At 40.2% G+C, this 24,320-nt stretch overlaps 2 protein-coding genes across 2 annotated transcripts; one reads left to right on the top strand and one right to left on the bottom strand.

The window, feature by feature from the left end:
* The first annotated feature begins 599 nt into the window (after positions 1-599).
* On the top strand, positions 600-4,958 carry LOC121748885 (probable serine/threonine-protein kinase At1g54610). The gene is made up of 8 exons (XM_042143441.1): positions 600-794; positions 1,093-1,470; positions 1,642-1,926; positions 3,055-3,372; positions 3,515-3,742; positions 3,981-4,081; positions 4,153-4,276; positions 4,387-4,958. The coding sequence occupies exons 2-8, from the start codon at positions 1,162-1,164 to the stop codon at positions 4,738-4,740; spliced, it is 1,719 nt and encodes a 572-aa protein (XP_041999375.1). The 5' UTR covers positions 600-794; positions 1,093-1,161; the 3' UTR covers positions 4,741-4,958.
* Positions 4,959-13,494: 8,536 nt separating this feature from the next.
* Positions 13,495-17,373, bottom strand: LOC121747036 (pyruvate dehydrogenase E1 component subunit beta-1, mitochondrial-like). The gene is made up of 15 exons (XM_042141017.1): positions 17,221-17,373; positions 17,049-17,124; positions 16,843-16,905; positions 16,524-16,604; positions 16,403-16,429; positions 16,252-16,314; positions 16,078-16,164; positions 15,604-15,729; positions 14,926-15,059; positions 14,735-14,807; positions 14,591-14,656; positions 14,363-14,401; positions 14,152-14,276; positions 13,946-14,060; positions 13,495-13,869 (listed from the first exon to the last, which is right to left on the bottom strand). Exons 2-15 carry the CDS (start codon positions 17,097-17,099, stop codon positions 13,819-13,821), a joined length of 1,101 nt encoding a protein of 366 aa, XP_041996951.1. The 5' UTR covers positions 17,100-17,124; positions 17,221-17,373; the 3' UTR covers positions 13,495-13,818.
* Positions 17,374-24,320: the final 6,947 nt, after the last annotated feature.

Below are 24,320 nucleotides of genomic sequence, written 5' to 3'. Positions count from 1 at the left end.
GCCTAGTTAGTGGCCACGCAGGATCTCATGACCTCCACGACATCCACGACATAATTACTGATGATGTAAGCCACTGCCTAGTTAGTGGCCATGCAGGATCTCATGACCTCCATGACCTCCACGACTTAGGGTGGTGAGGCAAGCCCCAATCTCAGTTCAATATATAAATAGAACTTAGATCTGACAGAGGAGGACTCTCTCACTCTTTCGTTCCCTAGAGACAGAATAGATTATATAGCAAGTGTGTATTGTAAGCTGTAATCCCAGATCAAGCAATACAACTCTGCCCTCTTTTCCTCCCGTGGACGTAGATTTACCTCAGTAAATCGAACCACGTAAATTCATTGTGTCGTGATCTGTATTTTCCTGCATTCACAAACATCAGAAATTCGCCGATTCATCAATCAACTCGCTTTTTCATTGTCAAGAAACAAACCCCTTTTCGTAAGTAGATCTTTTATTTTGAGTAACTTGTTAAGTATGTTAGCATTAGAGTTAGGGCCCACTATTAGAATATATACGTATAACTAAATCAAATTGATTTTAATTTGAAAAAAAAAATTCAACTTTATGAATGAAGAGAAGAAAATTCGTTTCTTTTTACCTGAGTTTCCTTTTCCATGATCCTTCCTTCCTCTATCACTCCCGCCTGCAATTCACCTCTCTCTCTCCCTCAAATCACACACAGTAAGTCGTGTTTTTAAAGGAGAAAGAAAACCAAAGCTCAATTTTCAACAACAGAGTAAGACCACAGCGCAATAAATGCAGAGTTGCAGACAGCCACGACACAATTGGTTCCTTCTATACTTCTTTATTAATTGTTTCTGTTTTTTCCTACTCAACCGAATTGACTACTCAATTCCATTCTTATTTTTTCTCAATTTTGATGCTTCATCTCCTTTTTTTTACGTTTTATGCTGTCTAATTCAATCCATCGCTCTAAATCGAAAATCCTCTCTCTCTCTCTCTCTCTCTCTCTCTCTGTAGCTCCTCAGTGAGCACTAATTGCGGAGTAGTTCTTTGCAACTTGTTAGTAATTTCACAACTACAAAGATTCGATTTTTATTTTGTTCTTTGCCGGAATATTCTCAGGGCCTCTGCGGCTTCTGGTAAAATGAGCAGCTCCAGTTTAGATAATTGAGCTGAAAAGGGGCCGAATTTATGGGGTGTGTTCTTGCAAAAGGAGCTTCCAGGAAAAGAGAAGATCGCCGGAGGAAAAACGGTGATGTGGGCCGGGATTCGGGAGCCGCCTCCGCCTCCGCCACCGTGGCGGAGAGAAGGAAGGATAAGAAGATCGTGGAGGCTCCAGCTGAGACGTCGACGGCGGCAGCGTTTCCTCTGGAGTTCCGGCTGAAGAGGGGTGTCTCCACCGGCCGCGAGGAGTGGCCTTCGTGGCTAAACGACGTCGCAGGCCACGCTATCAAGGATTGGAAACCTCGACGCGCTAGCACCTTCGAGAAGATTGATAAGGTACAACCATGTAATGCAACCAATGTAGAATAGTGCTCAATTTCTCTGACAAGGTACAACAATTTGAAGAAGAACACACACCTGCATAAATTGATTGAGTTTAATTGGTTTTCTTGCTTTATGAATTCTAGGTTTAGACTATGAATTAAAGAGTTGGGTGAAATTGTGCAGATAGGGCAAGGGACCTATAGCAATGTGTATAAGGCTAAGGACTTGATCACTGGAAAGATAGTGGCCTTGAAGAAAGTAAGATTCGATAACTTGGAGCCCGAGACCGTAAGGTTCATGGCGCGAGAGATACTCGTGCTGAGAAGGCTGGATCACCCCAATGTGATTAAGCTTGAAGGTGTGGCGATTTCTAGGATGTCGAGCAGTCTCTACCTTATTTTTGAGTATATGGAGCATGATCTTGCTGGTCTTACTGCATTCCAAAATGCCAAGTTCACTGAGCCCCAGGTAAGTTAGTTTTGTGGAAAAGTTGAATGCCTTTTTTGAGTTAGCCTGCGTGCAATGCTTTTGCATGGTTGGCCATCATGACATGTTCGTGTTGCAGGTCTAGTGAATGTGTCTTTGTGGGTTATCGCGTTGTCTGGTTGGCATTTTTGAATAATACATGTTGTTTCTAGTTAAGACGAGGCATGTCTGAAAATGTCTATAACGAGGGTCCTATATGGGCAGCTCTCTTGTTATTGGATCTTTAGGCTCCCATCGGATGCATAGTTTTAGTAACAGATGATTTTGTACTACTAGGTTGTGGTGTGACCTTGATGATTGGATTATATGCTCATATTTGTCTTGTATGTTTGAATCATGTGCTTTTTGGATGCTATTGATAAACCTTTCTCCATCACTGGTCCCAATCCTTGGAGTTCCTTTTTAGTGGTCATTAGAGCATAGGAGTATGACATGGCTTAAACAGTTTGAGTTAAATTCAAATACAATTAACAGTTCTCATTTGAATTGTATTGCAACTTTTTCTGGTGTTGGGGAAATTGTGCTTCTAACAGTTTGATACAGTTAATAGCCTGTAATTTACCTTTCTTAAAGGAAAACAAGATAAGTGGCTAGTATTAGTACCTATCTCTTGTCCATTGTGCCATTAGTTGTTTCAAAAAAATTTGTCGAAAATTTTGAACTTGGCATAGGCAGGCGTTCTTGGGAAAGAAGTTTTTACTTTCAATTCATCTTCTAAAACATACTTGTAAGTTTTCCATTACTGTAGCCCTAAGCATTTCTAGTTCTTGGATAAAAAGACATGCATTATGCATAAGAAAATAATTCGTGTTGGCCTAATTTAGAATGAAAATCTTCATATAGCATAGTACATTTATAATCTAAAGTAATGAGCTATGCCTGGAAGGAACCCTTTTTTTTGTTTCTATGATTACAAAAAAATATGCATTGTAGTCAAAACCTCTCTAAGTTTGAGAAATGCATTTGCCAATTTCATAGCTTTCTCCTGATTTTCTTGACAAAGACTATCATCATCTGATGTTATCTTCTTTGCCTCAAGTTCTCTACCAATCTCAGCTTGCTTTAATCACAGAGATAGATGGTTATTGACCACTTACGTTTCCAGTGCAGGTGAAATGCTATATGAAACAATTACTTTCTGGTCTAGAGCACTGCCACAAGAATGGTGTCCTACATCGTGATATCAAGTGCTCTAACTTGCTTATTGACAATGAAGGGACCTTAAGAATAGCTGATTTTGGTCTAGCTTCTTTCTTCAATCCAGAAAGCAAACGGCCCATGACAAGCCGTGTTGTGACCCTTTGGTATCGCCCTCCTGAACTTTTGCTTGGGGCCACTCGTTACGGTGTTGGTGTCGATTTGTGGAGCGCTGGATGTATTCTAGCAGAATTATTTGCCGGCAAACCTATAATGCGGGGGCGTACAGAGGTATGTACTTTAGTTGCACGATGTTTCTTATTGAGCTGTTAAATAGTCATTTCTATGTTATGGCTCTTTAATCTATGCTTTGTTCATATTCTAAATGAATGATAGATTTTACTCGAGTTTCATATTTGTCTTTGTCACTTAGGTTGAACAACTGCACAAGATATTTAAACTATGTGGTTCTCCACCTGAGGAATACTGGAGGAAATCTAAATTGCCGAATGCGACGCTTTATAAACCCCAGCAACCTTACAAGCGTTGCTTAGCAGAAACCTTCAAGGATTTTCCACCATCTGCTCTCGCTCTCACAGAAACGCTTCTTGCCATTGATCCCGATGCACGTTGCAGTGCCACTGAAGCGTTAAATAGTGAAGTAAGCAACCTTCAACCATATTGTAGAAGTTAAAAACTAAAAAAGGGTTATCTTTATCTTTGCTGCTAAATTCTGTAACCTCAACTTTTTCAAAGTTAAGGTATCTCAATATATTACAATCTAGCAAAACAACTTGTTTTGTTTACTTCAGATATACTCTTTACTTCTTTTGTTACTCCTCTTTACATTTAAAATTGGCATGTTCTCTCAGTCGTAATTGATATTACGTCTATGGCAGTTTTTCACCACCGAACCATATGCATGTGAGCCGTCAAGCTTACCAAAATTCCCTCCAAGCAAGGAAATGGATATAAAATTGAGAGATGAAGAATCTAGAAGGTACTCTCACTTTCTTCACTCTCTGTAGCCACTGTTCACACTGTTTTAACCATGTGCGTTTGTTTGAGCAGGCAACGGGGTCTAGGCGAAAAAACTCACATCACAGAGGGAAATAAACGAACTAGAGTACGTGACAAATCCAGTCGAGCAATTCCAGTTCCAGAAGCAAATGCAGAGCTGCAACCAAACTTAGATGTATGTCAAAACACTCGTCTTTCTATCTTTCTTTCTTTCTTTCTTTCTTACTTTTTTTGTGGACTAAACAACAAATAGTTGTAAATTTGATTCATCGACATATTGTGCAGAGGTTGAGAATGATGTCTGATGCCAAAGCCAAAAGCAAGAGCGACAAATTTCCTCCACCTCATCAGGATGCAGCTGTGGGCAATCATCCTCTTGATGCATCTCGAAATGGCCCTTTATCGTTCAGTGCAGCTGAAACTTCTTTCGCCTCCTCAATATTTGACCGGAGGTCTTCAAGATCTCTACGAAGTACCATATCAAAAGCTGCGACTTCAAGAAGCAGGAATGATAAGGAGGAGCCACATAGGGCTCCTGCTCGGAGCTTCATGAACGCGTTGTATCCCTCCTCCTTTGCCTGGGATTTTGGGTTCAGTCGGAGGCGAATAGTTTTGGACAATAGCAGGGATCGAAGGTAGAGAGATTTAGAGGAAGGTCACAGTTTGTACACAAAATTTTGAATGTTGTGTGTTTTTGTGTAGTCAGAATCATCATGTTCCATTCAAGGTCATCTGTTTGCATTATTTGATTTATGTATATGAAAGTGCAACATGGCAAATCCATATCATTGAGAATCATTTGTACTACAATTGTGCATTTATGTAAGTTTTTTTTTCACATTTAAATGGTAAGATCAGTGGGAAATATTTTTCTGTTAATTTCTGAAAATATCAAAAAGTCACTACTCAGGCTGCCTTTGAATTAGCTTTTCAGCCACTAACAAACAGTTCCATTTTCAGTATAATCTTTGTTGGAAAGATAACTTGAATTGTCCCAAGTATGTAAGGAAGAGAATGTATGGAGTTAGGCATGCACAACGGTTCCGAACCGCCGGTTCCGGTTCATGAACCGGTGGTTCACGGTTCAAGATATGCTTGAATCGGAACCGGCCCGCCAAGGGTCCCGACGGTTCTGGTTCCAGTTCAAAAAACCGACGGTTTACGCGGTGGTTCAAAACCGCCGGTTTTCGGCCTGAACCGGCGGTTCGTCGATTTTTTTTTGTTGCAATTTTCAAATATTCAATTTTAATTAAATTACATTTCACTTTTCAAAGCTGTACGGCTCCAATAATAAGCGGTTATTATAGCTAGCGTCGGAAGCAATTCTCTCTCGTTCAGTCTTCAATCGAAAATTCAAAGTTATACACACTGAAGCTAAACTAACTAAGTATATACGAACACACAAATATACAAATTCTCACAATTTTTGAGTGTTCCTTGCTTTGTGTAATTGTGTCGATTGATTTTACTGTAAACATTTCTTCGTTTATTCGCTTTATTTATGTCGATTCATTTTACTGTAAACATTTCTAATTTAACTACTGTAGCTTCAGCACCTTTCAATAGTTTGATTGATTTTTTTTTTCATTATTTTTATTTGTTTATGTATGAAATGTGCGTAAATAAAATAAAATAAAAAATACGATTAAAGTTGCAATTTTATTGAAATTACACGTTTAGAGCATCTCCAGTGGGCGGATGTCCCACTCGGACATCTACTAGGACATCCCAAAAACACCTCCTGCCACGTCACTAGGACATCCCACCCCATTGCCACATCACTAGGACATCCCCTGCATAATCCGCCCTTCCCATCGCCCTTCCCACTAGGACATCCCGCAATAAAAAAAATCATAATAATTTAATTTTAATATAAACAAAAAGTACGGGAAAGCAAAATACGGGAAAAATTACGGGAAACCAAAAAACGGGCAAAAATACATAGTCATAAAACATAAAAAAAGAGAATTTAGAAAAAAAGTAAAATACATAGTCATGAAAAAAAGAAAAATACATAGTCCAACATCCCCGGCTCACTCCGCGCTGTCCTCGTCGCTCGTGCCGCCTCCGCTACCAGTGCCGCCCCCGTCGCCCGCGCCGGGCCCGTCGTCCCCTCCGCTTATCTCGGCGCCATCATCTCCAATGGGTGGCATCCCCAAATCGCGCCGACATCCATCGATGACATCCTTCAACATCCTCTTGTACGTCGCATCGGTCGTGCCATGCCACCTATGCACGGTCCGGATCAAGCTTTGGGTGATTTGCGCGCGGGCGAGGCGGTCGATATCTTCCGCAGGAGCAGGGGCCTTCGATTCGACCTCGAACGACCCGCTTCCGCTGCTGCTTCCCCGACCCCTCCGCTGCGCTGCTTTTTGCCCAACCGGGCGACGACGACGGCGAGCGTCTGATTGAGGTAGCGGGGACACCTCATCGGCTTCTGGGAGCTTGTGCGAACCAGCACTGCTGCTGTATTCACCGGAAGCGTTGATCATTGTCCGCTTCGCCCAGCCCGATTTGACACCCCCACAAAACTTTGGGGAATCCTTCACCACGAGGAAGGCCTCCCACTGGTCCAATTGTTTGAACTTCAAGGCTCTGTCGGGGTACTGAGCAAAGGCACGGCTCCGGACATCCTCCTCGGACATGCCGCTGCTTGCCTGGCGGAGATTGTTTTGGTAGAGGCCAGCAAATCGACTAAGCTTAGGCCTCAAACGCTCCCACTGTTTCCGGCACTGTTCGGGAACGCGACGCTTCGCCCCAGCCGGTTTGTGTGTGTGGTAGGCTTCAGCGATCCGATGCCACCCATTCCACCCATCCCCGACATTCCCGGAACCGTTGACGCACTTCCGCTAACGTTTCCCTCCAGATCGATGGGAAACGCCGGAGTCTGCGACTCGCTCGTGGCCGGGGAGTTCCTATCGTTCTCCATTAGGTAGAAATGAAATTTGTAGTAAAAGAAGAGAGAAACTTGTTAACACAAGTGGTGCAAATGAAATGAAGTTCAACGAGCCGTATATATAGAATTTAAAAAAAATAATAATTATCGGACATCCGACCGGGACGTCCGACCCTCGCCACAGTGGCGGACGTCCGCCCGCCCGTCGCCGGGACGTCCGAGGACACCCGACGTCCTCACGGGATGTCCGTATCCGACCTTCGCCCCCTAACGGCGGACGTCCCGGTAGCCCTTCCGCGTGTCCGACCGGACGTCCTATCGGAAGGCCGTCACTGGAGATGCTCTTACAACAATTACAAATCAAAAAACCTTGAGGTCTTGAAGTCTTAAACAAAAATTTAAATACAAACGAGACTACTAGTAAACAACGAAGTTAATTACAATTTACAAATGACAAAAACGACGTAGAAGTTCTTATAAAAAACTTGTAAGTATATATACTCTTACTCGGCGAATGAGATATTTCTACATAACTAAATTAAGAACACCTTTAACAATTCAACTTTAAATGTTGAGTTTAGTATAACAATCAACAATTATAGTAGAATTGTTAAAAGTTTCTCGGATTTAGCCGTATAAAGAAATCTACTTCATCGACTTGAGTATATACAAAATATTTGCATATGTTTAAAGTAGGAACAAATGGGAAAAAAAAGAAATAAAGGAAAAAGGACTTGAGCTCAACTTAAATTTACAATTTAAGTTGAGGTGCCTACGTATCCCCAATGCTCATTTGCATTAGGGAATCAAAGCCCACGTAGTTCTCTTACCTTACTTACCTATTTGGCTCGGCCGGCGGCGGTTGACGGTTGCCCTACGATTCATCCCCGGTGAATTCATCTTGTGATCCCTCCTGGCTATCATCCCAATCATTTTCTTGTTCTCGGACGTCAGCTTTGGCCCAATCATCAAGTAACATCACGACTTCCATATTTTTCGCTGAGAGCTTACTTCTTGATTCATCCAACACACGCGAGCCAACACTAAAAGCGAACTTGACGGCGACAGTGGAAGCCGGAACAGAAAAAATCTCCTTGGCTATTGACGCAAGGATGGGAAAATCTTTTTCGTGGGTTCCCCACCAATCGAGGACGTCGATTTGGTCGGGAGGAGTAGGACCTTCATCACCAAAGGAAAAGAGTGAATCGAAATATAAATCTAATTCACATACCTTACCTGAAGACCTTCCGCCGATGCTGTAGCTGTATAGGTCGGCTAGTTGTGATTGCGCGTCAGGGTCATCATAATCGGCTTGAAATGCAAAGCCATAGTTATGTTGTGGAGGAGGGGGGGTCTTCTGACTTGGTGGTGTTGTTATACTTGGTTTCATACTCGGTGTAGAGAGCGCGCAAGTTAAACTCGAAGGTTTGTTGGATAATGGACCGGTCCGGGAGGTTTATTTGAAAGGTTTCTGAGAGGTCTACTCCAAATTCGTCACTGGTATCAGATTGGATTGCTTGAAGGGGACCAAGATCAATTGAACTCAAATTGTTATAATAAAAATCTAAAATCCTAGAGGTACCGAGTAATTTCCATTTTGGATCCAATACCATTGCAATAAAAAACACGGTTGGAATCTCACTGAAATACTTCAGCCATTTATCAATCATATAATATAAGACACACATTAATTCAGGTGAAGAGGAAGCATTTTTCATTACAGTTTTAAAAGCAAGGGATATGTACATGTAATGCTCTAAAACACGAACAACAGTGCAATAATTAACACCCGACAATTCAACAGTAGCATTTTTAAAATATTTAAACAATTTAAATAAAGCCACACTATGTTCCCAACAACTATGCGAAAGATATAAATCATGAACGGGATAAGTTCTAAAAAAATCACATAAAGAATCTTTATGTGTCAAAGTAGAATTCAGACAATCATATATCGAATTCCCTCTATTAGACACATCCATAGTAAAATTCGTATACCTAACATTCTTTTGATGACAATATTTCTTCCATGCTTTGCCAATAGCTGGCTTTTGACATAATTCAAGCGCATCTTGTACACATAAATTTAAAATATGACAAATGCATCTTTGATGAAAATACTTACCTCCAATTACCGGAGCACAAGCCGCAATCAAATCGCCAATACTTGCGGTATTGGCAGTTGCATTATCAAAACCAATAGAAAATATCTTGTTGCATAACTGAAACTCATTTAAAACTTGTATAATCAAAGAAGCAATTTCGGGTGCAGTGTGTGGAGTTTCAAATTCTCTAAAACCTATTAAACGCTTGTTTAAAGCCCAACTATTGTCCACAAAGTGAATCGTAATGCCCATGTATGAATGGCGGTTAAAACAATCCGTCCACACATCTGAGCAAATGTTCACTTTGTGGCCCAAGTTAACTAAATAACGTGATAATTCAACCTCTTTCTCTAAACATTGCCGAACGGTAGATCGTTGCACGTTCATTCTACCTATTCTTTTGATTGCTACGTTTAAACCACTTTGCATAGTAACCTCAAATTTTTTGTCATCATAAACGTTAAAAGGAAAATGTTTCATTGCCGCCCATCTAGTCATAACATCAGAGAAATATTTTTGATCATATTTAAACAGAGGCGTACCTGATGAACCCGAGCCGCCGGGTTGGAAGTTTAGTTGGGTTTGGGTAGAGGTAGTGCCGCATTCTACCGGATGCTTTGTCACCAAATGGCGACGGAGGGTGCCATATCCTCCACCACTCGCAAATTTGTACACTTTATCGCAATAGTTGCAATAAGCATGAAATGCCGATGTCTCTTCTTGAGAGTTCGGATAATGAGGACTTAGAATCACCACCGTGACCTTCTTGTAATGTTTGACAAAAATGTCAAATTTCAAAGCTTTTGCCGTGTTAGTGGGTGGAGGGGGAGACATCTCCTCATTTCCGCCGGTGCTAGACAGAATACGAGAATGAGATCTATCCTCATTGTTGTCCGAGTCCGACGATATAGCAACGTCGAACTCGCCAGCTTGTTGGGAACCACCTCCCCTACCCCCACCTTGTTGCATTTCAGCGAGTAGCAAGGCGGTCCTATGATCTTCTTCTATCTACAAATATTATATAAGTTGAAGTTATAAGTATGAACACAAAAAAAAAATTATGAACTCAATTTTATGAAATTATGAAATATGAATTGGAAAAATAATTTTTCATTACTTACTTGCATGCGTTCAGCCTGCACTCGGGAAACCTTTTCCATAATTTCTCGACGACTAGGTCGCCTTGATTTTGAAGGACGACTAGTACTTTGATCTTGGGCAATTCCCTTGCCCCGATCACCACGACCCGATCTACCACGAGAAGAAGACATATTGATAAATGAAAGTAGTATGGATGAAATATGTATGGAGTATGAAATAAGTGGTAAATTACGAGCACAATAACAAATATAGTAGTGAGACTAGTGAGTAGTAGAAAGTGTAGAAAGTAGTAAACAACTTGAGCAATTAGAGAAAATGAGGAGAGAATAGAGAAATGGAGATTGAGAGAAGGAAATCCTTGTTAACACAAGAATGGAGTGAGTAGAAATGAGTGGGAAGTGGGGTATTTATAGGAGTAAAATTGAAAGAATTTTTTTTTTCAAATTTCAAATTCTGCATGAACCGGCGGTTTACCACCTGAACCGATGGTTCAACCCCAAACCGCCGGTTCAGTCCACGGTTTTGCACCGAAAACCGCCTGTTTTTGACCGGTTTTGCAGGCCTACGCACTGCACCCTATGACCTACGCCTGAAAAGTTACCGGAACTGGCGGTTCAAACCGACGGTTTTTGACGAAAACCGCCGGTTTTTCTGAACCGTAGCCTGCAACCCTATGCCGGAAATAGCCGTTTGAACCGGCAGTTCAAAACCGGCAAACCGCCGGTTCACGGTTCACCAATCCTTCGACCCTGAACCGGCCCGTTGGAACCGGCAACCTGCCGGACGGTTCAAACCGCCGGTTTCGGTCCCAGTTTCGGTTCATGAACCAGCGGTTAACCGCCGGGCCGGTTCGGTTTGTGCACGCCTATATGGAGTCCCAACTTGTTGGGAAGAGAATAACATTTATAATGTGGAGTTCCAATAAGTATAGTTCCTAGGTATATTTATATCTAGAGTCCTATAAATACTTATGTACTATGTATCAACAAAAACAATTCAAATCAATCACAATGTAGTTTTCAAAATTCTCTAGTGTCTTTTATTTTCCGCATTTTACTTTTCAGCATGGTATCAGAGCAGGTTTGATCCCTTGCATGGATCTATCTGTCTCTATACAAAAAAAAACCCTCCCAAATATACAACCAAGAATCTGCCCAAATAACCAAACAGCCGTGAAAATTTGATCTCAAACTACTGGGATTTTTACTGGTTCATACCAAACATGCGTCTGCACGATGAGGCCGTCGAGGGAGCAAGAGCATGCCACGCAGAAATTAAAGGTCGTTGTCATTGTGAACGGAGAAGAGTCAGAGATGGGGGCGCACAATGGTCGGGAAAGTGCCGACTGATGATTGAGCAAATGCATGAAACATGAGCGACAACAGCGCCACAATAGGAACAGAAACGGCGACAGGGCGTCGCAGCGGCGCTGGTGGCGAGGAGGCTGGGCGAAGGCAGTAAGACGCCAACTCTCAACGGCAGCAGATCCCGACAGCGACGACGAGGCCGCTGCTTTACGAACGACCGACCACGGTGGAGATGGTAGAGGTGAGAAGTTCACCGAGAAGCAAGGTCGGCGGCTGAACAGCGTTGGCAGCGACAGTGTTGTGTCACCACGGAACCGATGAGAGAAAGGTGACGGGAAATTCACGAGGATGTTATTATGGCGAATTGAGAAAAAAAAAGAGTAAGAAGAGATGGCCCAGAGGAACTTGTTGAGACCAGTGGCAAAACATTTTGGAAAGGGTGTTAAACAATTGAAGAATTGCCCGGTCGAAGGGGAGATGAAGTATTATCCGGGCAATTCCTCTTTTTCTTTTCAAACATTGGAAATAACCACTGCTGAAACTTCCCTCGGTTTTTCCGCCCGAGGGGGAGAATAAGTATTCGACCGAACAATCACTCTCTAAATTTTCTGGGCAATCGTGAAGACTCGACGCAGTGAAGACGATAACTGACCGCCACCCAATGGCGGTAATCCGACCGCAGCATCGGCGCTTTCCGAAAGGGTCTGGTCAGATGCGACCTCGGCGGCCACTAATGTCAGGACAAGGGAGATGGCGCGGATGATTCCGCGCTTGGAAATAAAAATGCATGGTCATCATCAATCAGAGAAGAGCAGGAGAAGGGAGATGCAAAATGGAGGTGAAACGTTGTCCGCCGCCGAACAAGTAGCGGCAGGTTGCCGTTAGAGGTTAGAATAGAAGGAGAACAAAAAAATGAGGCGCTGTTAGTGGTCTTCTCAATTTGGGTTTGCAAGAACATTTGGGCTGGTCTTATTGGGGTCATATGAATTTGAGCTGGAATGGTCTAAGAAGGCTCCTTGACATGAGTTAAAACTGCCAACCAAAAATTAAAGAGCTCTATGACAAAAGTTAAAACCGGCAATAGAAAATTGAAGAAGCTCCTTGAAATGAGTCTAACCTTTCAATGATGACGAGCTCCTTGATAAGAGCCTAAACTTTCAATGAAGAAAAAAGAAACTCCTTGAAACGAGTCTAAACTTTCAATGAAAAAAAAGACTCCTTGATACGAGTAAAAACTATCAGTGATGAATTGAAAAGCTCTATGATAAGAGCATAAACTATCAATGAAAAGTGAAGGATTCCTGAATACGAGTATAAACTATTTATCAAAGTGAAGATCGTGCAAGTTAAGTGTCAGAAAACTCGATACTTAACTTGAAGGGGAGTGTTGGAAAAATAACTTGAAGTGTCCCAAGTATTTTGGGAAGAGAATGTGTGGAGTCCCAACTTGTTGGAAAGAGAATAACATTTATAATGTGGAGTTCCAATAAGTATAGTTCCTAGGTATATTTATATCTAGAGTCCTATAAATACCTATGTACTATGTATCAACAACAACAATTCAAATCAATTACAATGTACTCCCTCCGTCCCGCTTTAGCAGTCCCGGTTGATCAATTTCGGGTGTCCCGCTTTAGGAGTCCCGGTTGAACTCGGTGCATAAAAATTGATGTCCACTACATCAATTTATTTATTACATCATTTAAAAGTGGGACCCAACCTCCACTACATCATTTGTTTATTACACACTTAAAAGTAAAAAAATTGTTTAAAAGTGGGACCCAACCTCCACTATATCATTTATTTATTACACACTTAAATACCCCTTAAAACATGTGCCCGACTCAACCGGGACTGCTAAAGCGGGACGGAAGGAATAGTATTCAAAGTTCTCAAGTATATTTTATTTTCCGCATTTTACTTTTCAACAATCTTATACCAGAAAATCATTTACAGAACTTAAGACACACTCACACACAAAATCTTATAACAGAAAATGATTTACAGAACTTAACACACACTCACACACAAACCAAAGAAAAAGGATAAGAGAATGTCTCCAAATATAATAAAGCCATCCATAAAAGAGTGCAGAAGCATCTGCCTCTTCCATCAACTAAATTGTTGCAACAGATTAACATGCCCCAAAATAGCTAAAAAAAGAAAAGCATGGCTCAGAAACTTATTTCTCGTGGGGTGTGCGTGTCACGATCTTGTCAGCAGTGACAGTGGGGAATCATCGAAAGAGATGCGCGCCAAAACGATGATCTTCACAGAAGAACACCAGAATCCTTCCTTATGCGGCTGATTATCTTGATCTGTAGCAGGCTCTTTTTGCTGCCCGAACAATGTCTTCAACCTGACAACATACAGAAATGTGAGCTACGTTCGAGTTGGAAGGTTGTTTAGTAAAGTGGTAAAGAAGAATCACAAACCTGTGGAAAAGCCATTCTCTCAATATTCGCAGCATAAGGCGTGGGAACATCTGCCCCGGCAATCCTCTCAACAGGTGCATCAAGATACTCGAAGCTATCTTCCACAACAGTAGCACTGAAGAAATAAAGAAGATGATTGAGGGAATGGGAGGAAGCTTGGCTAAAGAGACAGAAAGAGGATGGATATATATATTAAGGAAAATGACCAGATCTCAGCACCGACGCCATGTTGAGGGAATCCTTCTTCAACAGTCACAATCCTATTTGTTTTCCTAACAGAAGCATTTACAGCAGATCTGTCAAGAGGGCGGATGGACCGGAGATTTATTACCTGCATCCGAAAAAGATTAAAATCAAACAACTTCTGTTTATTGAATTGTGAACAGGTAAAGGCATAGGTGGATTTGTTCAAGTTACCTCTGCATTAATCCCTTCCTTTGCAAGAATATCAGCAGCCTAACATATAAACGAAAAATCACTTCAAGAGGCAAAAGTATATACAGAAAATTTTACATCCTTAAATATATTTCTTTTCATTATTTGGTTATAGATGAAACAATTTATACTGTAATAGTTTCAGAGTTATATAAGGGAAATTCATGCCAACAATTCATAACAATCCAATGACGGATATATATGACAAACCTGTAGAGAAAAGCCGACCATCTTCGAGTAAGCAACAATTGTTACATCCTTTCCTTCACGTTCAATCTGCCAATGTTTTTACAGGCAATAAGTTTTTAATATCTAAGACATATAGAGAAATCAAAATGTACTTCAAGGATATACCTTAGCTTTCCCGATAGGCACACAGAAACTGGAATCAAGCGTTTCAGCTGAGACAGGAAATGATTCACCATATCTGAAAAGTTATATCCGCAGGGAAAACAAGACATTTATAAAATTGGTAAAAATATCTGTCAATGTAGTATGCACATATAACATGATTGACACGAACTATATCACACAGTGCGACTTACAGCAGTTCATTTTCAAGGAATACAACAGGATCAGGGTCCCTTATGGCAGCTTTAAGCAAGCCTCGAGCGTCTTCCGCAGAATATGGAGCCAAGACTTTCAGTCCAGGGCATGAACCAAACCATGCTGCATAGCACTGAAAGAAAGGGGTGGAAGACTCAGCTTGTGATGTAATAACTAATGTGTACCTAATTTTATCTCCACAATCAAGATATGCAGATAGAGGCCTACTCGACAACTAATTCTTCAGTCTATCATTCTGTCCCGGAATAAACAAAAAAATTACCCGAGAAAGAAGGCCTTCCAGCCTATTATAGAATAACTTAGCAGCATAATATAATAATCAGTAAATTAGAAAATGATATCCATTTTTCACTTCTTTTTATTTTCTCTTTCTGATACATTCTTTTCCTCGTCACTATTTTTGAAATTTCGGCTTATTTTGTCAAAGGAAGGATAATTATCCAATTCCTGCATTTCTTACACATTACTTCTTGCATTCTAGGTCATATGCACCAAGAAAAAGCCAATTTCAGCAGCTACAATAGCCACTTTCCTGATTTGTGAGTTTAAGACATAGGTACAGAACCACTTATAACTTACTTACATCACATTGAGAAGAGGAACCTAAATAGTGTACATTTTAGCATAGCTGCAGTGGGCAGTAGCCAAATTGATACCTGAGAGTGTTGAGCACCCACACCAGATGCAGCACCATTCGGTCCCCTGAAAACAATAGGAACTGATATCTGCCCAGCAGACATGTAATTTGATTTTGCTGCAGAATTGATGATGTGGTCGATGGCCTGAAATAAACATGGTTACATTCTCAGCATCACCTTTGACCAATTATCTTTGATCAGTCAAACTCTCAATGTTTAGTAACATTGCTATTGCTAGTCTTAAAATGCATCCAACAGAGTGTTGGAAAGTTGGGGTTGGAAGAAAACAACATAAATAAGTAATAACAAACCAAATACAAGCAAAAGTCCTGCACTCTCCCAAGTACATGTCCACATATATCAGTCCACAAATGCCACTCAAATTAATCGAACTGAAAAGGTAAAACGTCTCGGTTGATGGACTCACCGATAGAATAACCAAACTAAGAAAGAACACTTCCCATCATAACAAATACAGTTGAAAGATCTAACCTGCATTGAGAAGTTAAAAGTCATGAACTCGACCACAGGCCTTAGACCATGATATGCTGCACCAACTCCAATCCCAGTAAACCCAGCCTAAGACAAGAGTACATGGTCGAGCATTTATATAATGACAACACCAGTCAAAACAAACAGAATCATGACTACATGACAAAATCCAACCTCTGTGATAGGTGTATCAACAACCCTCTCAGGGCCGTATTTATCCAGAAGGCCTTTGGTGATCTAATACAGAGCAAAATAAATCAAAGCTAGTTTGTAACATGTAGATTCTTCGTAAAACATTAAGGTAAATGATAAAACGAACGCTAACCTTATATGCACCCTGGTATTCACCAACCTGAAAGCAGTATCAAGGAAGTCAAAAAGCAAGGTAAAAAAACATAGAAATAGCCTTTTTCCATTCATAAACCCCATTAAAACTTCAACGGTACCTCTTCACCCATCATAAACACTTTGGGATCAGCTGACATTTCTTCATCAAGCGCAGAATTTATAGCATCGCGCACTGTCATCTACAAAAAAAAAGGCCAAAGAATTAGTATACTCCTTCATTTAACATGACAAGAACATAATGCCTCAAATAACAACATCATTAGTATACATTTCAACTTTCTGATACTAGCCTTAGAAGGTGACTAAAAGAACATCGACATTAAAATTGCTTCTATATTTGCAGAAAATCAAAGTTACCAGCCATTCATCAATGCTTCATCAAACACACTATTTCAAACTCGTAGAGAGTCTCATTACCTTATTGGCCGAGGAAGAAGAATAGGCCCTCAACGCAACTGCTCCAATCCCTTGCTCACAATTCTTTCAAGCCAAGACAAAAAAAAAATCAGAAAAATGAAATAGAATTGTTTGTCTAAATTAAAGGAAAATAGCAAATGATAAACAGCCTCCATCTGTATCTCTCAATAACCAGAATCATCAATACTTAGAAAGCAGCATATTACCAGAGCATGATTGAGTTTGGCAACCACCGTTTGCCTCAAAATTCCCAACATTTTAAAACCTCTTCAGCACAAATGCCTGATCATGTCAAACAGAAAACGATCACATATTAATAAAAATCAGATTTTCCATCATAAAAATATAATCTTGAATCACAAAACCGATACAACAGACCTGAAATGGGGCCAGAAAAGATTTGATTTGTTTTCCGTATTGCGAAGAGAAATTTGGATGCAAGGCAAATATTAGTAGTGTATTCCGTTGTTGTATACTTTCCTTGGTGATGCAAACTGATAGAACAGAAACTACGTGTTTTTCGTATGGCGGTCCAAGCCGCTCTAAACTGCTGTACATTTGATTTGAGTAGTTACGTGGACTACTAAAATAATGGAGTAAATCATTAATATTTATCTGTTTATTTATTTTGCGTGTTTGGTGTGAGAGATAAAAAAACTTGTTAAATTAACTATATTTGTTTAGTAAAAATAATTTGTACGAGTACTAATTTAGATTAACTCATGGTTTGACAAAATTGATCCCAATAAATCCAATTGTAAAACTCAATTAAGTTTGATTAAATTTTTAAGTTTTAATTTAAATTCATAATTTCCTCAATTAGCTAGAGTTTATTAAGTTTCGAATCAAATTTAATAATTATTTAAAATAAAATTTAAAAGAATTGGGAAGAAGGCCGATCTCACACGAAAGCATTCTTAATTAAGTTTGTCGTCTTTAATTATAAATCATTATCTCTAATCAATGGACCCAATATAATATTCACAGCTGAAACAGAAAAGTAGGTACTTATGTTTATTTGGAATATAATTGGAGGGATCCTTCTGCAAGATACAAAATAAACAAGAATTTTTTTTTCTAGCTAGTTAATTAGAGCATACATACACATAGAATGTATAATGTAATCATACCTCTAATTTTAAAAGAAATTAACACGTGTGCATTAGATATATAACCAATTAGTATAAAACAACAAATCAGCACATGATAAGAGCATCCACAACCATGCTCTTGCCAGCGGCAGGGTTATGGGCCCGGGCGGTACTATTCATGCCTGCTCTCTGGCAAGAGCACAACACCCACAACTGTGCTCTTCCGCAAGGACGAGCACAATTAATATAAAATTCAATTAAACAATAACATTTCCATAATATTAAAATCCATTTAAAAACCATAATAAATATTACAAATTACAAATAAAATTAAAAAATACATAATTAAAATCTTAAAAATTAAAAATTACATAATTAAACTCCTTAAAATTAAAAATTACATAATTAAAATCCTAAAAATTAAAAATTACATAATTAAACTCCTAATAAGACTACGCATCCGGCGGGATCAACCCCAATTGTTTTTGGAGACCTTTTATCATGGTCTCGTGTGTTTCAAGTTGCGTGGGGGTCATAGATGACCTATCGGCCATATTGAGTTGGCTTAAGAGCATCCACAGCGAGTTGTTCGGGGGTGGAGGTGGCACATAGGGAGCGGGAGCGGCTTCGGGAGTGGCTTCGGGAGTCGAGTCGCGACGACGGTTGGCCGCCGCCTTCTTCCTTCCTTGGGGGCGGCGTTGGGAACCGCTCGGTCCGGCATCTGGGCTACCCAAGTTAGCTCCGGCGAGTTGGCTAGCCACTTCTTCCGAGCCGGAGTCGGATAGGGCTACCGACCTTGATCGTTTGGAGGAGCCGCTAGAGGAGGATGTTATGCCTCCCTTATACTTCGGTGCGTCCGCGTCTCCTGTCAAACGTTAAGATATTTGAACGACTTACCGTTCATGGATTGGTAGGTGCTCAGCGCGGCGGTGATGATGTCGACCTCGCTTCGGCCGCTCGCGGCATTCCGGGACTCCTGGATGAAATAGCCGTTGAACTTGCCAATTTCTTCGTTGGCTCGGCCGATGCAATTGCGCACCATACTCTCGTTGCGCTCGATCGTTCCGGGCGGCCGGTTTGCATTGTACCGGCTAGAGACGCGCCACCAAAAGTGATCGCCGGATTGGTTCGTTCCAACCACCGCATCTTCGGAGATTTCCAAGTACGCCTTGAACAATCTTTCCATCTCCGCCGGTGAGTACGGTGTGCGGACACCGGCGCGAGATGGAGGAATCGGCATTTGGGAAGGGGCGCGATGCCTAGGCTCCGGTGTCCACCCGTAGCGCCCTTCGGAGGCACCTTGGTCGTCGATTGGGTATGGACGGTAGCCACCCGGAACGGCCAAATCTTGGGTTTGAGGAGGGGCCGAATATTCCGTTTCCGGACTAGGAAACGGTTGTGAACCGAACCATTCGGGGTTCCAACCGTGGGAGCCCGAAGGGTTATCGTCTTGGCCGGACATAGTGATGTTGTAGGGTATGAGAGAATGAAGATGAAAATGGATATGAGAGAATGGAGATGAGAATGGATATTGGAGAATGATGATGAGAGTTGTGTAGTTTGATGTGAATTTTTGGGGTGAAATTGGGGGTATTTATAGATGAAAGTGTGTATTTTTGAGGTAAAAAAAATGAAAAAAAAAATTAAAAAGGTGTAAAAAACGGTTATAAACGGATATATTTTTTTGGGGAAGTGAATTTTTTTTTTATTTTTTATCGGTTTTTTTAATAAAAAATGATTTTTTTTAAAAAAATAATTTTTTTTTAAACACAACGGTCGAGCCGTTGACGAATGGGAGGCAGCCACGTGTGCGTCCGCTGGCACGGACGTGCTCGATACATCGAGCAGCGCCGTGCCAGCGGCGCGAGCGCAGCGGCAGCGGATGGCGTCCGTGCCAGCGGCGCGGACGGCGGTGGCGACGGACGCCACCGCTGCGCATGCTCTAACTCTAGTAAATCGAAGTTTTGTAGAATGTAGGAAACTACTAATACTGATGGAAATATATTCAAATAAATTGAGTGCTGGTGTAACATAAAATTCAAACTAGTGGTTTCTTTTTGGTTAAGTAACTTAAGATATTGAGCGTGGATTTTGGATAATAAAAATAATAGTAGTACTACTATATAAGTTGATTGATCACCTTTTCTACAAAAAGAAGTATTGATTTCCAACAATTCAACCCTTTCTGTTTACTTTGTGCATTTATCTTAATACATGTGTGAGGATGGCTTTCTTATCAATCATTTTAAATTATGGACTGACGTGCTGACATCTAAAGTTCAATGCTCCAACCACCAATTCTTTTGTCCAAATTCTGTTAGCTATTCACATGAGTGTAATTTGTGAGTATGTATGCTAAAAATGAGTTAGGTGAAAGCAAAAGACAAAGACTGGAAAGTATAGTGCTTTTTTGGAAAAGAAATCAATGAAGAAAGGAATTTGACTTCAAGTAGGGTTGAATGTGTTGTTTGCTTCATGAGGAAGAAGTTTCTTTTATTGAAGATCTCAATTTTTGCAAATGCTGCTAAAGTCATAAAGTCAGCTCAAAAATATGAAAGCAGCAAATCACATGCACACCAATATTTTGTACTGCGTATAATTTAGTGGTGTATATTCCAGTGTGTTTAAAGCTCAACTTGTAACTCTTACAAATTCACCCACAGTTATTATGTTCACATTATTATACTAAATAAAAGTAATAATATTTGGTCTCACATACTATCATAAAGTCCTATTTTTCATTTTGGCTGTCTACCAAAGTTAGTTATAGTAATTTTTTTCTCTAATGTGGTGGATTGCATTATTTTGTAATAAAACTCATACCGTCGGAATCAAGACTATTTTTTTGTAGGTGAAAGTAATGTATTTTTAAAAGTAACATTTTTATAAATAAAAGCACAACTCACTCCATTAATATATAAAAGTAACTACCGAGTATAACTATTTTTACATACGAAGGTAAATGGGTCAGATCTAAGTAGGGTTTTTGGTTGGGCCGCACTTGGGTCCGTCCCGCACAAACTATGTGGGCCAAATTCGGCTGTACTTTTGAATATATAGGCAATTCTCATAAGACTCATAAGTCATAACATAACTAGAGTTTTAAATTTTAATTAATATTGGAATTGAAACAATTATTTTATATTGTAGCACAAACTTAATTTTATGGTGATTATTTTGGAAAGTTTAAATATATTAAAAGTATAGCTTATATTCATTTCTATAATTTATTTAATAGAAATAAATTGACCCTTCTCAAAAAACAAGTATTGATGATATTTATCAAAAAAACAAGTATCAAAAGTTCAAAATTGATGATATGCTTTCAAACTTTTGAAGCCATTTCTAAAATATTGAAGAACCAATATAAGCACTTTGAAGTGAGCAAGACATTATTAAAATATAAAATTGAGACTTCGGAATAATTACTCCACCACTAAGATTGAAATAGTTGAAAGAGTGTTTTCCGTGATGAAATTTGTCCAAGCCTAAGCTGCAAAGTAAGATGATGACTGATTGAACAACATCTTGATGGTACACTGAAGTGTATCTTCGCTAACATAAGATAGAGATATTTTATTTGTAATATATTTTAATTTTAAAAATATATTTAAGTATATATGGTCATGTTTGTCCGACCCCATAATTTTTTTATTTCTAGATCCGCCATTGCTTGTCTGAAATGTCATACATAGTATTGAACGCCCTTCACATGACCAGATAGCAGTATATTGGTCTGAGAAAAAATGCTAGCCAAGATTATTCTAGTACTCCACTTATTTTCTAGAGATAGAGTAAGAGATAGATTTGGAAGGTGTAATACACTTTACTAGCTCGACTAATTATATAATCGAATAAATGACATCATGTACTCAATTGTTAAATTAATTGAGTAATGATTATTACATGCAGAAGGAGTCTTATGAAAATGGGATGTGAGGTTCAGATTTGAAAACATACACTAAAAATAGGGCTAATCTCATAATTTTGTCGTATAATAGGTACATGTTTATGAAGGATCTTTTTGTTTTCTTCAATGATCTGCCCCCACCACTATATCTTAGCAAACTTGGTATACTTTTTTCGCTTTTGGAATGGGACACCCAAACTAAATATAGTAACGACCTTTTGTGTATATGTTAATGTTCATCATGGATAGCTACATTATCGGCAGCCAAAATTGCATATATATAGTTGATGCTTTATTATGAAATTCATCAATTTTGATCCAATTTTAATCTAAATTATCTTTTGTAAATCATTCCAAAAGTCAACGCATCCAAAAAATCCCATGACTGAAAAATAATATAGCATGGTGCTATTTTTTGTATGCATTCAATTTATGCACATCATGTTATCTTTCTGTTCATCAAATACTATACTATGTTAAATTTGTATTTCTTCTTGTGAAATTCCCCAACACCACACACAAACACACAAATTGAGAGAGATAGAGATAATTGTAATAACACAGGGAATAATAATCACATGTACTAGAATATAATAATAGGAAATAAAACATACATGCATTAATTTTGAAGGTAGGAAAGACAGGTTGAAAAAGAGGTGAAAACAAGAAACAAATACTAATGGAAACCAAATATGCATATTATAGAAAATACGAATAAGAATTGGGTATTTCTCTTATAATTACTTCTTCTTCTTCTTGTTGTTGTTCTTGTTGGTGCTTCCAAAGATTTGAACATTATCTTTGGCGTTGTTGGAGGGTGCTGGTGATGATGAAGCTGGACTTGTCTTACGGATGTGCTCTGCTGCACCTTTTTCATGAGTATTGCTATTGCTACCTGATGGTTGGGCGAATTTTTGATGGTAGTAAATGCAGGTAATGAATATAGATCACGACACAAGGAATTACGTGGTTCGATTTACTGAGGTAAATCTACGTCCACGGGAAGAAAGGAGGGCAAGATTGTATTGCTTGATCTGGTTTTTCAGCTTACAAATACAGACTTGCTATATGATATTTGATGTCTAGAGAGCTCTCCCCTAGTCTATCTGATCTAAGTTCTATTTATACATTGAACTAAGATCGTGGCTTGCATCACCACTAACTAGGTCGTGGCTTACATCACCACTAAGTAGGTCGTGGCTTACATCATCAGTAATTAGGTCGTGGATGTCGTGGAGGTCGTGAGATCCTGCATGGGTCCACTATCTCTTTGTTTGGTCCGCTATCCTGCATGAGATCCTGTATGAGTTGACACCACTATCTCCCAGTTCGGTCGAATAATGAGACCGAACTGCTGAACTATTGCCGAGCAGCTTTTGCCAATCTGAGAGTAGAGCTTGGTTGGTCGGCTTTTACCGAGCTGTAGGCTGGGGCCGAACTCTTTGGTAATGCCGAACTGATACTCTTCCTTGGAGACCGAACTGCTGAGCTATTGCCGAGCAGCTTTTGCCAATCTGAGAGTAGAGCTTGATTGGTCGGCTTTTACCGAGCTGTAGGCTGAGGCCGAACTCTTTGGTAATGCCGAACTGATACTCTTCCTTGGGCTTTGGGCTGATGGGCCGTCACTGCTATTGGGCTTGTTTAGTACGTACCCCATCACTACCCCCCCCCGAAAAGCGAAGTGAATCACTTCGGCGAAGCGAGTCACTTCGGCATTCTGGATAAAGGTACGGGGAAGGCTGACGTCAGGGGACGTGCCTTGCGCGTGACTGCATTAAATGCGACAGTAAAATCCGGCCGTTGAATCCTGAAAAGGTGGGATTCGAAACGGTGCGATGATTTTGAAATCTTCTCCGAATCTGATAAATACGTCCTTTCTTCATCATTTGAACACTTTTGCTTATTGCTTCTTCTGCATTCTCTCTCTTTTGCGTAAAAATTTCCTTCCGCTTTCAAGAATTTCTTCAGAATTTCTTCAGACTTTCAAAGAGTAAGAACTATGTCTTCTTCTTCTGAGTCAGGTAGCGGTAGGAAAGGGGATAAGGGGTCTTCTAGCCGGAAAGAATCCGGGGAGAAGACCGTAGAGTATTTTCACAGCATCTTGAGTAAGGATACTGTGATATCCCTACACGAAAAATATTTTTTTCCTGGGGGGAAGGTTGCGATTCCCGACGACCTTCATAGGGCTGACTCGCCGCCGGAGGGTTACGCCACCGTTTATGAAGCCGGCTTGGAATGCGGGCTTCGTTTCCCTCTTCCCCCTGCCTTTGTAGAGCTGCTAGATTTTTTTCAACTCCCTTTAGGTCAGGTGACTCCGAACTCTTGGAGGCACTTATCGGCCTTTGCTGCCGAACTGCGTAGGCTAGATAAGGATCTGTCTCTGAGGGCAATCCTTAATTTCTTCCAGTTTAAGAGGAAGGGATCTTGGTTTTACTTGATCCCTTTACAGCCCTTTAGAGCCTTTTGTAAAACCAAAT

Source organism: Salvia splendens, chromosome 9, assembly GCF_004379255.2.
Source record: "Salvia splendens isolate huo1 chromosome 9, SspV2, whole genome shotgun sequence".
Taxonomy (NCBI): Eukaryota; Viridiplantae; Streptophyta; class Magnoliopsida; order Lamiales; family Lamiaceae; genus Salvia; species Salvia splendens.
Note: the sequence above shows the minus strand (reverse complement) of the source record. Positions and strands in the feature narration are given on the sequence as shown.

Excerpts from the sequence above, each read along its gene's own strand:
- LOC121748885 (XM_042143441.1), top strand. The coding sequence starts at position 1,162 with ATGGGGTGTGTTCTTGCAAAAGGAGCTTCCAGGAAAAGAGAAGATCGC. Across the intron at positions 1,927-3,054 it reads CCAAGTTCACTGAGCCCCAG|GTGAAATGCTATATGAAACA; the intron begins GTAAGTTAGTTT and ends TTTCCAGTGCAG. Across the intron at positions 4,082-4,152 it reads AGAGATGAAGAATCTAGAAG|GCAACGGGGTCTAGGCGAAA; the intron begins GTACTCTCACTT and ends TTGTTTGAGCAG.
- LOC121747036 (XM_042141017.1), bottom strand. The coding sequence starts at position 17,099 with ATGTTGGGAATTTTGAGGCAAACGGTGGTTGCCAAACTCAATCATGCT. Across the intron at positions 16,315-16,402 it reads AATACCAGGGTGCATATAAG|ATCACCAAAGGCCTTCTGGA; the intron begins GTTAGCGTTCGT and ends GCTCTGTATTAG. Across the intron at positions 14,277-14,362 it reads AGGAAGGGATTAATGCAGAG|GTAATAAATCTCCGGTCCAT; the intron begins GTAACTTGAACA and ends TTTCGGATGCAG.